This window comes from Orcinus orca, chromosome 8, assembly GCF_937001465.1.
Source record: "Orcinus orca chromosome 8, mOrcOrc1.1, whole genome shotgun sequence".
Classification (NCBI taxonomy): domain Eukaryota; kingdom Metazoa; phylum Chordata; class Mammalia; order Artiodactyla; family Delphinidae; genus Orcinus; species Orcinus orca.
In genome coordinates, this window is record NC_064566.1 from 4,686,339 (window position 1) to 4,700,736 (window position 14,398).

The 14,398-nt window shown below is 45.7% G+C and overlaps 1 protein-coding gene across 19 annotated transcripts in view; it reads right to left on the reverse strand.

Annotated features, from left to right (window-relative positions):
- Nucleotides 1-9,649: 9,649 nt before the first annotated feature.
- Nucleotides 9,650-14,398, reverse strand: part of PPP6R3 (protein phosphatase 6 regulatory subunit 3) — a 126,772-nt gene continuing 122,023 nt past the window's right edge. For all 19 annotated transcript variants that reach the window (XM_049712978.1, XM_004278042.3, XM_049712977.1 and 16 more), the window contains one exon: nucleotides 9,650-11,888. In XM_049712978.1, the coding sequence (XP_049568935.1) occupies nucleotides 11,837-11,888 (52 nt within the window). In that variant the 3' untranslated portion in view covers nucleotides 9,650-11,836. The remainder of the gene's footprint in view (nucleotides 11,889-14,398) is intronic.

Below are 14,398 nucleotides of genomic sequence, written 5' to 3' on the forward strand. Positions count from 1 at the left end.
GGTACGTGAAAAGGTGCTCAATATCACCAATCATCAGGGAAATGTAAATCAAAACTACAATGAAATTATCACCTCACACTTGTTAGAAAGGCTATTACCAAATAGACAAGAGATAAGTGTTGGTGAAGATGTGGAGAAAAGGAAACCCTTGTGCACTGTTAACGTAAATTGGTGCAGCCATTACGGAAAACTGTATGCAGTTTTCTCAAAAAATTAAAACTAGAACTACCATACGACCCAGTAATCCCAATTTCGGGTATGTATCGGAAGGAAATGAAATCCCTATCTCATCATACATGGTGCTCGTTATGTTGTGGTACGTTCCTTCTATACTCAGTTTGTTGAGAGCTTTTATCATGAAAGGATGTTGAATTCTGTCAAATGCTTTTTTCTGCATCTATTGAGATCATCGTATGTTTTATTCTTCATTCTCTTAACACGTTGTATCACATCAGGTGTGTATTCTTGTGTGCTCCCCGCCTCCCTAACCCATGCTCCCACATTCCCATACTCATTGCAGATCTGTTTTCCCTTGGTCATCCATTTGTGCTTTAATGAGACCACATTTTATATACTTTCCAGAAAATGCCATTTTGTCTCAATGATGCCCTGCAGATACCCCTTTAGGTCAACTGAGCAAGTGCTAAGGGATTATCCTTTATCCTGCTTAGAATTCCAAACACAACTTCAAACTGAGGAATCAATGTCTTTTCTAATTCTGGAAAATTACCAGCTAATATATGCTAGTATTTGTTCAAATATTGCTTCTCCACAATCTTCTGCAACTCTCCTTAGACCATGTTACAGCCTCTTGATCCATCCTCCAAGCCCTCCAAGTTCTCTCATCATTATTTTCTCTTCATGCAAGGTTCTGGCTGAAGTTCTCGGAACGATCTTCTAATCCATCAGTTCTCTACTTATGTCCAGAGTTAATCCTGTCTATTGGGGCTTTTTCTTTTAATTTCAATGACTGTATTTTTCATCTCCAAGATTTCTAATTGTATTTTTTTCCCCTCCACTTCTTCTAGATGTTTTGTTTATAATTTTGTGTTTCTTTGGGTGGGGAGGAGTATCTTCATTTCCGTGTATCTTCATTCCTCTCCTTGAGCCTCCTAGACATCCTTATTTTAGCCTTTATCAAACTCTTCTATAAAATTAGTTTCATCTGAAGTGGATCCTAAATATTGAGTTGCATAATTTTTTGATGACATTAGAATTCCATTATGTATTTTGGAATTTGGCGTTTTTAAGGTCTTCTGAGGTGGCATGTTTTTTTCTTTCTCCCTCTGCGTTCACTGCTTTGTCTAGTGGTTTTATGGTGGTCTGTCCTGGCTCCAAACCATCTCCTGTGATGGTGCTTAGTGCCCGCTCTGCCTAGGGGGCCCTAGAATATTCTGGATGCAGTCATCAACTGCATTGGAATCCCAGGCTCGGGTCCCCAGCTGCTCTGTGTCAGCTGCAGCCCCAAGCAGAGGTCGGCTCCCTTTTCCCGTTCCGTTTCACAAGCGAGTGAGCCCGCCACAGCCTCCCACCTGCGAGGACCTCTGTGAATAGCTGTTACCTCGCCCCAGCGCCTCAGTTCCCAGGGGCCACCGCCTGTTTCTAGACCTGGATCTTCAGCCCTTCTCTCCAGCTCCCATCTACTTCGTTTCTGGTCCCGTGGGATGTTTTCCTTACTTTGGAGTCCAGCAATGCCTTTCCAGTTTTCTCTTTTCAACATTCTGCACTGTGTCCAATGTACCAAGTTTATCTTGTGGCAACATTGAGATCAGGTGGCAGACGTACTCTGTCAGCTTGACTAAATGTTCAAATCACGTTTTTAAAAGCTACCTAAAACTCCAGAGCAGCAAACGCTCCCAGGAGCCTCCTGTAAGGACCATATGATCCATCTGAAGGGTCTCAGTGCAGCTTGGTAACCAGCACCTGTCTCCACTGTCCTCGTTATTACTCCCAACCCACCTGGTACATTTCAGATGCCTAAGGCATCACCTTGGCCAGTGCATTTGCCCCCGACCAGCTCATTCTTTTGAGACACCACTGGCAACTGTTTTAGCCGTTGAACCACCTAAGCTAGTGTCCACACTCTACCCCAGCCAGGAAATGAGTGAGCCAGCCCCCAAACTCCATCTCACCACCTGCTTTCCTGGGCCATTCCTGCTGCCAACTGTGCTAGCTAGGCTCTCCAGGAAGCAACACTGACACAGAGTTAGGAATACAAAAGGCTTACCTGTCTGTGAAAGGAGAAGGGGAGAAGTTGGGTTGGATGGGTGCTGTCACAGCCTGCGATGCAGACACAGTAATTCTCTTTCAGCCCAACGGGGAGAGGGAGCCCTGGGGCAAAGATCATTGTCTGGAGAAGCCCCATATTGGGGGGAAATGGCTATAGGCCTTTGTACAACCATCTTGTTCAGTGATGGGCTGAGGGCCAGTACAGCATGACTTAGGCCAGAAAGCTGAGGAGACCTTGAAGGAGCTATTAGCTCGAGGTTGTCAGCCAACCCCATTCGTTGAAGACGGGCAACCAGTCCTTTCAAGTCCTTTCCAAGCAAAGTAGCCCATCTCTGTTGTCTGCTGCAATCAGGTATAATTCTATTTTATCCCTCTATTAACTTCTAGTTGCACATTCTTTTAGTGGTGACCCTAGAGAGTACAGCATGCATCCTTATTAGAGGGTTATTAGTACTTTCAATTAACTAGATGATGCCAGGACCGTGAAGGCAAACTGTTTACTTCCTTCTGCCTTTTGCCTTTTGTACCGCAGGAGAACTTTTTTTTTAAATTTGAAGTTAATTCACTAGTGAAATTAGACATTTGCTTATTCATTTAAAAAACTTTTTAAGGGCTTCCTTGGTGACACAATGGTTAGGAATCCGCCTGCCAGTGCAGGGGACATGGGTTCGAGCCCTGGTCTGGGAGGATCCCACGTGCTGCGGAGCAACTAAGCCTGTGTGCCACAACTGATAAGCCTGCGCTCTAGAGCCTGTGAGCCACAGCTACTGAGGCCGGTGTGCCTAGAGCCCGTGCTCCGAAACACAAGAAGCCACCACAATGAGAAGCCCGCGCACCGCAACGAACATAGCCCTCGGTCGCTGCAACTAGAGAAAGGACTTTGATATTTTTGGGTCTTATATTTCAATCTTTAATCTATTTTCAAGTTGATTTTTGTGTATAGGGTCCAATGTCTTTCTTTTGCATGTGGATATCCAGTTTTCCCAGCACTATCTTAATTCAAGTGTGTTTTCAACCCCACAAGACAGTTATATTCATTTCCTTTTACAACTTATTTCCTTTTCTGGTGCTCTCAATTCCGGCTGCATTGTTAGGCTTCCATCTGGGAGGATTTCCTTCTGGCTGGAAAACTCCTTTCAGTGCATCTCTACTGGAGTTGAAATGTTTTTGTTCTTCTGAAAATATTTTTATTTTGCTCTCACTTTGGAGGAAACCTTGCTAAGTATTCTAGGCTGGCGCCTTTTTCTTTTGGCATACAACGTCATTCCATGTCTTCTGGCTTTCCGCATTTCTGTTGAAAATAACATGTCTATTAAAGACAAAGTCGTTTTCTCAGGTGCTTTCAGATTTTCTCTTTGGGTTCTGACAGCCTTACTGTGACTACCATAGAGCATTAGTTGTGGTTCTCTTTGAATTTATCCTCCTTGGGCATACACAGAACTTCTTGAATCTATAGCTTAAGTCTTTTGATAGTTTTGGTGTCTCTTCTACTCCATTCTTTCTCCTTCTCTTTCTGGGACTCCAAATACATGCATGTTACGTTCTTACTGTATCCTTTATTTCTCTTAGGTACTGTTCTGTATTTTCAATCCTTTTCCTCTCCTACTTGTCTGAATGTTTTCTACAAACCTACATGAAGTCCATAAATCTTAACTTCTGCTTTGTCCAATCTTTTAAATTCATTTATTGGGTGTTAAGTTCCAATTACTGTATGTTTCAGTTTCAGAATTTCCACTTGAAATTTTTTTTGGCAGGGGGGATAGATTCCAGTCCTTCAGTGGTCATTTATTTTCTTGACTATATTAATCGCATTTTAAAGTCTAAAAACACTTGGCATGTTTTGTCTCTTGGCACGCCTAAGAAACTTTTATTGAAAGCCAACATTGTGTATGAAAAATGGTAGTGGCCTTAGGTGGTGCAGTTTTCCTTGAGAGGGAATTTGTTTCTTCTGGTAAGACTGGTCTTTGCTCTTACTTCTAGGCTGTGGTCCTTTGGTGGTTTTGCTGTTTACCAGTCCCTCCTCCTCGAGTCCCTAAGCTCCAATCCTGCCTCCCCAACACTTAGCTGTCTAGACTCTTCCTAGCTGCTATTCTCTACTTGGCTTTTTGGCATCTCTCCCTGCACAGTTTAGGACTCATCAAAGGCCTTGAGAGGAAGAGCAGTGAATGTCAGGCTCACTTTATGATCCTCTTTTCTCCAGGATCTTGTCCCTTCTGTCTTGGCTTCTTCCGTCACCCTTCATTCCAAGGTCTCCCCAGCCCTGTAAGGCTGCTGAAAGCTCAGAGCCTCTGCTCTCTGCTGGGCCTCATGTTCCTTAATCAGCAAAAGCCAAAAGGGGAAAAGTGGTATCGAATATCAGATTCACTTCAGCGCATTTCTCCTCTGAGCACCTGCGGCCCTGTTTGCTCTCCAGTGCCTTCAAAGGGCTAGTTTTATTATTTATTCATTTATTTTGGCTGGGCCATGCGGCATGCAGGATCTTAGCTCCCCAACCAGTGATCGAACCCGTGCCCCCCCGCAGTGGAAGCACAGAGTCTTAACCACTGGACCACCAGGAAGTCCCAAAGAGCTAGCTTTTTAAAACTTGTTGTTGGCAGGATGTTTAATCTGATAAAACCACTCATATCTGGAAACGGAAGTCCCATTCCTTGCATTTCTAGTAATTACGATTGGCTGCTACAATTCAGTTTGATGCACAGTCCTTAAACAGTGCTTTTAACTCTAAATTTTGCTTTGCCTCATACTGTCATGTTTTCTTTTTGTCTGCATTTTCTATTCATTTTCAGCCTTTGCCATTTTTATGACTTTCATATAAACAACATATTGCTGGGTTTTATTTTCAACCCCAGTCTGACCATGCCTTTTAAAGAGAATCTAGATGTAGTGTAGCAACTTACATCCTTTCTTTTCTTGGTTTGGGGGTGGGGGTGGATTAGGGGAAACTCTCTACCCCAAAGCTCAGAAATAAGTGAAAATGAGCACTTGGGAGACACAGGGAGAAAACCAAGTGAGAAAGTCTAACCAAAGATGTGTGACAAAATGGGCCTGGTAACCCCCTCACTCCTGACTCAGACAGCTGCATACCTAACCACTAGCAGAGCTGGACAGCTTACACACAGACAACAGACCACACAGCACACTCCTCTGTAGGCCAGCAAATGCAAGGACGAGTACATGAGGCTCTTGAAACAAAGTGTAGATCCTCTCCGAATTAACCAGATAAATCACTGTGACCTCCCCTGAGACTGAGAGATGAGGGAAAGAGAGGCCAAGAGTGTTAACTCTAGCATTAGGATTCCACAGGGAAACCTGAGACCCGCAACTGCCCCTCACGTTGCTCAGTGCGTCATCCTTTTCTCCTATTAGACTTAGCCATTAAGCCAGGTTCAGTAGCTGGGGCCCTAAGAAGGTGCTGGGCCCACTTTCATGCCACTCCCTCAATGCTGCCCCTTTATTATCTTAATGTAACAAGAGCTTGGTGAGAGCCTTAGAGGAGACAGTAAATATTGCCCCCTCCCCCACCGGCCTTTAACCCTCCAAAGCATCCCTCTGGGAAATAAACCACAGCAAATGGATTCAAAATACTCATTTTATTAATGAGCGTGTCTTGAAGGACATGGCTTGGATGCTCCCTAATACTTAGCCCCTAAGTTAAATGCACCCACCTGCTCACAGGAAGCACTCAACAAACACAGGCCTCTCCCCACACAAGGACAAAAGCTGCCTGTAGGAAAAGGGCAACCCAGAAGGCACCTTCTCCATGGGCAGGCAAAGCCACACTGGATTCCAGAAAACACTAACCCAAGCATGCCCCAAGATCATGTTCCCAAATCCCTCTTCTGCTGGAGAGGAATGGCAATTCCATGATGGCTTATGTGACATGGGGAATGAGTTCTCCTCAACAGTGTTTATTTTTCTCCTTTCCCTTAAGGAAAAAAAAAGGTATAAATTACATATAATAAAACGCATAGGTTTTAAGTGTAGAGTTCAGTGAGTTTTGACAAATGTCTACACTCGTGTAACCACGATCACAAGCAAGACATAGATTTCCATATTCCTTTATTAACAATCCCTCCACCCCGCCTTCTCCTTCAGGACCAAACAATGTCCTGATTTTCAGCACTGTCCATCAGTCTTGCCAGTTTTAAGCTTCATATAAAGACATACAGTACATACTCCATGTGTCTTGCTAAATGTGTTTTTGAGATTCATACAACATGCTGCATTTATAATAGTTCATCCCTACTTATTGCTGAGAGATATTCTACTAAATACTACAATTTGCTTACCCATTTTCCTGCTGTTGGACATGTTTTTGATCTTTCATTATTATGAACAAATTGACAACAAACATCTTGTATGTCTTGTGGACATACATTGAGTTCTACTAGCTCCACAGTTTCATCAATATCTGGTACTCTTGGTCTTCTTAACTTTGGCCGTTCTACTGGATGGGAAATGGTAGCTTTTTGCGATTTTAATTTGCATCCCCTAGTGACTAATGCCTTTAAACAACTTCTCATGTTCTTATCGGTCACTTGTGTATCTTTGTGATGATCTGTTCAAGTCTCTTGCCCATTTATTAAATTGGGTTTTTCATCTCATTTTTGATTTGCATTTTTCTATTTTCTGGATGTGAGTCCTTTGTCAGGACACACAGAGATTACTTTTTTCCTGGCAGTCCATGGTCTACCTGCTCATATTTTTTTTTTTTTTTTTTGCGGTATGCGGGCCTCTCACTGCTGTGGCCTCCCCCGTTGCGGAGCACAGGCTCCGGACGCACAGGCTCAGCGGCCATGGCTCACGGGCCCAGCCGCTCTGCAGCATGTGGGATCTTCCCGGACCAGGGCACGAACCTGTGTCCCCTGCATTGGCAGGCGGACTCTCAACCACTGTGCCACCAGGGAAGCCCACCTGCTCATTTTGAAGGACAGAAAAATGTCATTTTGATGGAAGCCCCACGTCTTTTCCCTTATGATTCGCGCTTTGTGTCCTAAGAATTCTTTGCCCATTCCAAAGCTGATTAGGTATTTTTGTTTTCTTCTGGAAGCTTGTGTAAATGCTTATGGTTTTAGACCTATCATAGATTTTTTTGTTTTTTGGCCGTGATATGTAGCTTACATGGGATCTTAGTTCCCTGACCAAGGGACTGAACCCGGGCCCTGGGCAGTGAAAGCACGGAGTCCTAACCACTGGACCTCCAGGGAATTCTCCCTACCATCTATTTTGTATTAGTTTTTGTATATGGTGTTGGAGAGGAGTCAAGGTTAACTTCCTCACATACAGATATCCAACCGCTGGTTGAGAAGACTTTCCTTTCCCATGTAACTGCCTCGGCACTGTTGTTGAAAATCAACTCACCATGTATTTGTGGGGTCTATTTCTGGATTCTATTCCATTTCATTGATCTATTTCAGGGTTCAGCAAACTTCTTCTATAAGGGCCAGACAGTAAATATTTTGCGGTTTGCAGGCCATGTGGCCTCTGTTGCAACTACTCAACTCTGCCAGTGAATCATGAGAGCAGCCAGTCGAGGGTCAGATCCAGGAGCAAGAAGGCGCATTCCCACAAGCCCCTCAAACGCCTCTGCTCCTGTAAGCTTATCAAACGTACCTACGCTGGTCTGCTTTGAAACTGTCTTGCAGCTGTCAGGCTTTGTCCATCGCTACGCCTGTAACATTTCTATTGTTCTACTGGCTGTTAAACACTTGCTGTTTCATAGTCTCCACTCACTGCTCTACTTTGAAATCAAACTGACAACTTCTAAGGAAAAAAATACCAGAAAGATTTGTTTGGGAGTGCACTGTAACAGCTAGTATTAACTGAGCATTTACACAGTCGAGCACTGTTCTGTTATACATGTAAACGTGCTACACCTGATCTTCACAACTCTGTCACCTGCTGGCTGAGCATCCTTGCACAAGACTATTTAACTTCCGTGTCCCTCTTATGCACGTGTGAAATGAGGGTAACTAGCTATCTCACAAAATTGCTGTGAAAACAAGTTAATGCACATAAAGCTTTTAGAACAGTGCTTTAAGAACTCAGTTTTCTGTTAACAAGTGGAGAATTGTACAGGAGAAACAAAACCAAACCACTCAATGCCTTACGGAAGGCAGTATGAAATAGTCAACTGAGGGGTCCCTGCCTTTAAGCATTTAGAACCCACCTAGGGTAATAAATTCAAAGGCAGCACTGTGTCGTCTGTTCATTATGTAAGTAATGAACGATTGGTACAGACGGTAAGGGCAAAGCCAGCACGCACTGACTGCTGAAAATGAATGGCCGAGCCAAAAAGGTATCAGTAAGGACGGGAACAGGATCCAGAGAGAAGAAACCGAATCGAAGGAAAGAATGAACACCGGCTATGGAGCGAGACAAGGAACACGACTCCTGGCCTGTCACCGTGGTGCAAAAGCAGTGGACAATGGACAAACGAAGGGACATAGCTCTGTCCCAAGAAAACCACCTGTAAACACAGGTGTTGGGCCAGAGCTGGCACGTGGGAGGTAGCCGACCCTGAAGCTGAAAAATGACTAAATCCATCTGCCTGGAGTGAAGGTGCTTGAGTTTTCTGGAGATTCAGCTTGCAAACAGAACCACAGGCTCAAAGCCAGGATTTAGAAAGGCCAGTAGGTGACCTTAGGGGGTTGAGAAGTGAGGAGACAGCACATACTAACATTTATGAAGTGTTTACAGTAAGGCAAGAACTGTTCTATGTGCTTTAGATCCATGAATTCGTGGCTGTGGTTTCCCCATCGGACAGAAAAAGCAGCTGAGACAAAAAGCAGCTCTCCATCCTGGGTGGGTGGGGCGGCCTGTGAGTGAATGCCAGCCCCGGCCCGGAGCCCACGGCTCTGAGCGCTCAGCGGGGCCTGCGGCATCCGGGGGCCCACAGGTGTGTGCCCAGACTAGCACAGGGGGACGTGGTGGCTAGCTGGCTCTGGGAGCATTGATAACAGCCAGGGGGACACTTGCTTATGCGAACAGACGGAGGAGGGAAAAGGAGCAGCTGTGACACAGCATCACGTTCTAAATACCACTATGGAACACCTGAGAAATTTTGCCTCCAAAGCTACCTCCTGGGGCCGGATGCCAAAACCCCAGGCTGGGGAGGTGTTATACACGGAGGACAGACACAGCACAAGCTCGCAGCAGATCCCCTGAACAAAGTACACGGAGCCCCTGCGCGTCGGGCTCTGGCTGCTCCTGCCATTTGGGCAGGACAAGCCCCCGAGCCCGCGGACAGCAGGCTCTTTCCTGGGTGCGGCTGCTCGGCCTCCCCGGCGCAGGATCTGGTGCATGCAGCACGAGAGCTGGTGTCAGGAAGCCTGACCCGTCAAAAACCAATGGTGGTTCTCTCATTAAGGCCCCACACCCTGTCTAGTTATTAAAGCCCAAGCAAGGTACAAGAGAAGACTTCTAGAAACAAAGAATCAGGCTTTATTTTGTTGTCGTTTTTTAATACAGGTATGGTGTAGTAGACATCTGTTAGTCTCGCATTCAGTATGGCCAACCCACAGAAATGAAAGTAGAAACTCAGTGAGCTTGTGCTCACTCCTGCCCCCGGGGCTGACACCCTCCCACCCCCAACAGCCTTTGTGCTGCCCACCCATGCCCCCTCCCTGCCACGCGAGTCGAGCAGAACAAAACACCACCCCAAGGAGAAACCCTGAGTGCCCTTTCATCAGCAGTGGGTGGGATGAAATAAGACACCGTGTTTACCTTGGGTGGGATGGAGAAGCCAAGCAAATCCAGATGGTACAGGGGCAGCGCGTGCACCCCTGGAGCCAGGTCGGTGCCCACAAAGCTCTCCACCAGGCGAGACAAGAGCGTGCCGTCCTTCCACAGTCCCCGAGGTCCGGGCCGCATCAGTCAGCATCCTTGAGACAAGCGAAGGGCGCCCTGTCCTCTGGCAGTGCTAGAGTCCTGGGGAGAGCACCCGAGGACAGTGTCTTCTGAGAGGAGCTCCCAACAGAAAGGGTCCCTGAGGAGGCGCGCAAAGGCCAGGCACAGCAGCCCTGCCGTCTGTCCCAGGGGCACTGCCGACTCCACTGTCCTTGAGGGCTAGGTCTGCCTCGGGAAACCTCATGAAAGGTTTCCACACCATTTACAATGGAAAAGTAAATCAGAAATAAGGCATTAGACATTTGATTTTTTTATTTCCATATGCAATGTAATGTTTAGGCACGCTGCTTGGGATGCTACTTCTAAAAAAAATCGTTGGCCATTTTTCAGAATATCCTTTTGGTTTTAAATACTGGTCAGGAAAAACAAATGATGTAAAAATACGTGAATAATTTTCTATTACAGAAATGAAAAACTGATTTGCATCTAAAAGTGCAGGAGGTGAAGTAATTTAACCCTTTCACCAGACAATATGGCAATATACAATATATTGCTTCAGCTGTTTGAGAAGGCTGTGATGTATTTTTATACTGACATAGAAAATTATAAATTACACTGAATTAGTATCCATAATCACTATATATGTACACAAACCAGTTCTTAAAAAAAAATACACTGGTTTAGAATTTACGAGTGAAAACCTCACAAGGTACAGTAAAACAATTAACATGCTCAGGTGCCGGATTTTGATTTCTAGTTTAAAAACACTAGCCTGTAAAATGAACGCACTCTAATTCCATTAGCAGCACGAGCATTTTCCCACTGACTTGCCTAATATGATTTAGATATGTGAGATACGCAGATTGCTCTGAAACTTTCATTGGTGTTGCTTGTTAACAAGGTAAATTTTGGTGAATGGGTTAAAAGGCAGATGAACAACCAAAACAAAACAAAAAACAAAAACAAAAAAAAACCCAAACCACAAGCCATGTACACTCCAAATATTCTAGTGTTTCACCTGTAGGGATAATCAGTTCAAGCAAACAAGACTTTAACAGAACATATGGCTTTACAATAACATCAATTTATCAACTAAGTTGTAGCAATAAATACTTAATCTCTACCAATAGACTTACATTTTTTGATCCGCTTTAAACAATACAGAAAACAGTTACCAATCAAAAACTGGTTATAAAAAGAACACCAAGTATTTCTTATTCAAAATCACTTTTGTAAGTTAGAACAACCAAAATAACACTTAGAGGGCATCTCAATCCTATAACTCCTCGCCAACCTGGAAGAAAAATGAATTCAGAACTTTGTACAAGGTGAAAAATGTATGAAAACTGCCTAATACTTTGGTCACACTAATAATTGTCAAATAGTTATGTTTCAAATACAATAGATCTGTGTATTCACTTTTATAAAACTATTCTTACAGCCATTTTAACTATAGTATTACTACTATTATTACATGGGTGGCAAGATCTTATTTCACAGGCTACCCATTATTTAGAACAATACAATATAAACATACGCAAAAATTCTTGGTATTTGTCAATGTGCAATATTTGTACACTTCTGGGTTTCTCTGTACAACGTCTTAGACTCTAGAATATAAAGGTTGCTGGTCCTGATCCCTTGCAGAGTGAGTGCAGCAGCGGTGGCTCGGTGGGCTCCCGACGCAGCCCTGGACCCCGCACGGTGGCGCCTGCGGTCCCCGGTCAGCAGCAGCAGCGGCGGCAGCGGAGCTCGCTCATCATACGGGGCCGTTAACCGCCGCATCGCCCGGCATGCTCGACTGCTCAGTCCTGCGGGGTGAGACCAACTCCGTGTAGCTCCCCGAGGGTGGGGAGCGTTTATTTGAATATTGTCTACGCAGTGCCTAGCACAAAGCCTGCACTCAGCAGTTACTTCATGAAATGCTTCTTAAATGCATTTCCCTAAAGCTCCAGAAAATCTAACTGAACAGCTCTAAGCTTCAGCTCCGGTGAACTAAGCACTTAGCAAGGGCTGCAGAGGAGCGGGGGCTCCGTGAGACCCACCACGCCTCAGCCTCTCAGAAGCACAGGGACAGACTGGTCAGTGGTCCCCGAACCTTCAGGAGCTATTTGCTCATCCCTCCTTCAAAACAGCTCGTTCTCTGTTCTGTATATTGCAATCCATATAAAATTTCACTTGATAAAAATAGGATTTTGCTACTGGGGGCTGGGGGTGGGGAACGACAAAAGTTTGTAAAAGGACCAACTTTGAGAACAAAGGTGTGCACTTTAACACGTGCTCCCCCGAAGCAAACATCAGGGGTGATGCTGTGGGGGGCGGGGGTGGGGGAGAGGGGGATATGAAAGGAACAAAGTGGTGACAGGGTACCCAGGACCTTCCTGCCGAACTACAGCGTGACCTACGTCTTATGAACGAGACTTGGGAAAAGATGTTTAGAGCTGAAATTGGGAAGCACAAGCACTCTTGAACCGGCACTCCAACTTTACAGAGTGCTCCAGACCCCTGCTAATCCTAACAGAGACCCACGAAGTTAGCTCCACTCACACAGCAGACTCTACCTACATTCCATGGTGTCTCAATGTATCACAGAGACACAGGCACCAGCATTCTGGAACCAGACACAGCCGGGCACATGCCCTGCCTTCGCCACTTACAAGCTGTGTCTTAACCTCTCTCAGCTCAGTTTTCTCCCCCTGTAAAAGGGGGACAATAACCCCCGCCCCTGCAAAGAGGTAAGTATACAACGTATGCAAGGTACCTGTTTGCACACTGCTGGCACAGATACCATGCATACTTAATACTGAAAAATAAAATTTTGTGGCAATGAAAAGCTCTACGTGCAATAGTGCACATCTGTCAACCTCAAAAATAATATCTGGTTGTGACAGGAACCATCTCGGTAAGACTGCATACAGAAAGTCCCAAATGGCTATCTTCATTGTCAACAGTGCCGTAAGCTTTTAGAATGCACATGTGACACATCAGAAAACCTACCTCTGTCCCCGCCAAAACAGCAGCTCAGATGCCCCGACTGCCCTACCTAAAGTGGGACTTCTATTCCTTCATCCAGCTTTATTTATTCTTCATGTCCCTATATGTTATCTGTGGGGTCTGTTTTGCTACTGTTTTATCACCAGGCCTAAACCAGTGGCTGCTGCACTCATATGTGTGTTGGATGGAGGAAGGACAGGCAGACAAGTGATGCCCCCTCTTCTCCCACTGGCTCTCCCCACCTTTCTCCTCCACTGCCTGAGTCCTGCAGATCAGGAGAGGCAGAGCTCCACATCCCAGATGTGTCTCTGCACGAAGAGCAAGTGGGTCCCCCGAGGCAAACACTTCTGCACTCCAGAGCCCAGTAACCGATCCCACAGGCTGGCTGTATCACTCATGTCAGAGAAACCAAGAACATACTCCAGGAGCAACGACTCCAAAGTGGGACAGGTTAGATATCTTGTAGGCAGCTCTCCATATAAAGGAAATTTACAGGGAGACACTAGGGAGGTGACAATGACTGCTTAGGTTATTACACCTACAGAGGACCTTTGAAAAAACATACCAAACCCTAGGCAAAAAAGTGACTTGCCCAAACCCTTAGATGCACAGCTGGGGCTGGCTCCCCTGCAGCCGGAGTGCCATCCCGTCTCCTCCTCCCAAAGCCACCACTAGAGCCAGCACGCACAAGTAGTTCTTATAATTAATTTGTTTTATACACACACACACAAGTTTTTAATTACAAAAGCAAACCCCTCATCCCAGCTGTAATTTCCATGAGAGAAACAAAAGCAGGGTTTCCTACACTATGAACATACAGGTTTACTGACCAGTGAACAGAGAGTGCCCCCTGCTGGTTCCCACTGGTTACACTGCCCCTAAAATGCCTAGATTTGGGGGCATCAGGTGAGAGGGAAAGTACTTCTCGGAAATGGCTTTAAAAGTTACTTTATTCCTTATGGAAGGAATATACAAACTTGGATATATTTAATTAAAACAGTTCAGTCTGCGCAGCACTGAGCGAAGGTCCTTGTGGTCCAAGGGCAAGTCCTGAACTTCCCACACAAGCTCTGGAGCAACAGGAGGCCGCCCTCGCCCTGCCTGCGGGGCTGCACACAGCCCAGGGTGGCCCTTGCGGGCTGGGGCTCTGGCTAGGCCTGTCCCTCCAGACCACGGGCTCAGTCTAAGCAAAAGGTGACTAGAGGGCTTCCCTGGTGGCGCAGTGGTTGAGAGTCCGCCTGCCGATGCAGGGGACACGGGTTCGTGCCCCGGTCCGGGAATATCCCACATGCCACGGAGCAGCTGGGCCCGTGAGCCATGGCCGCTG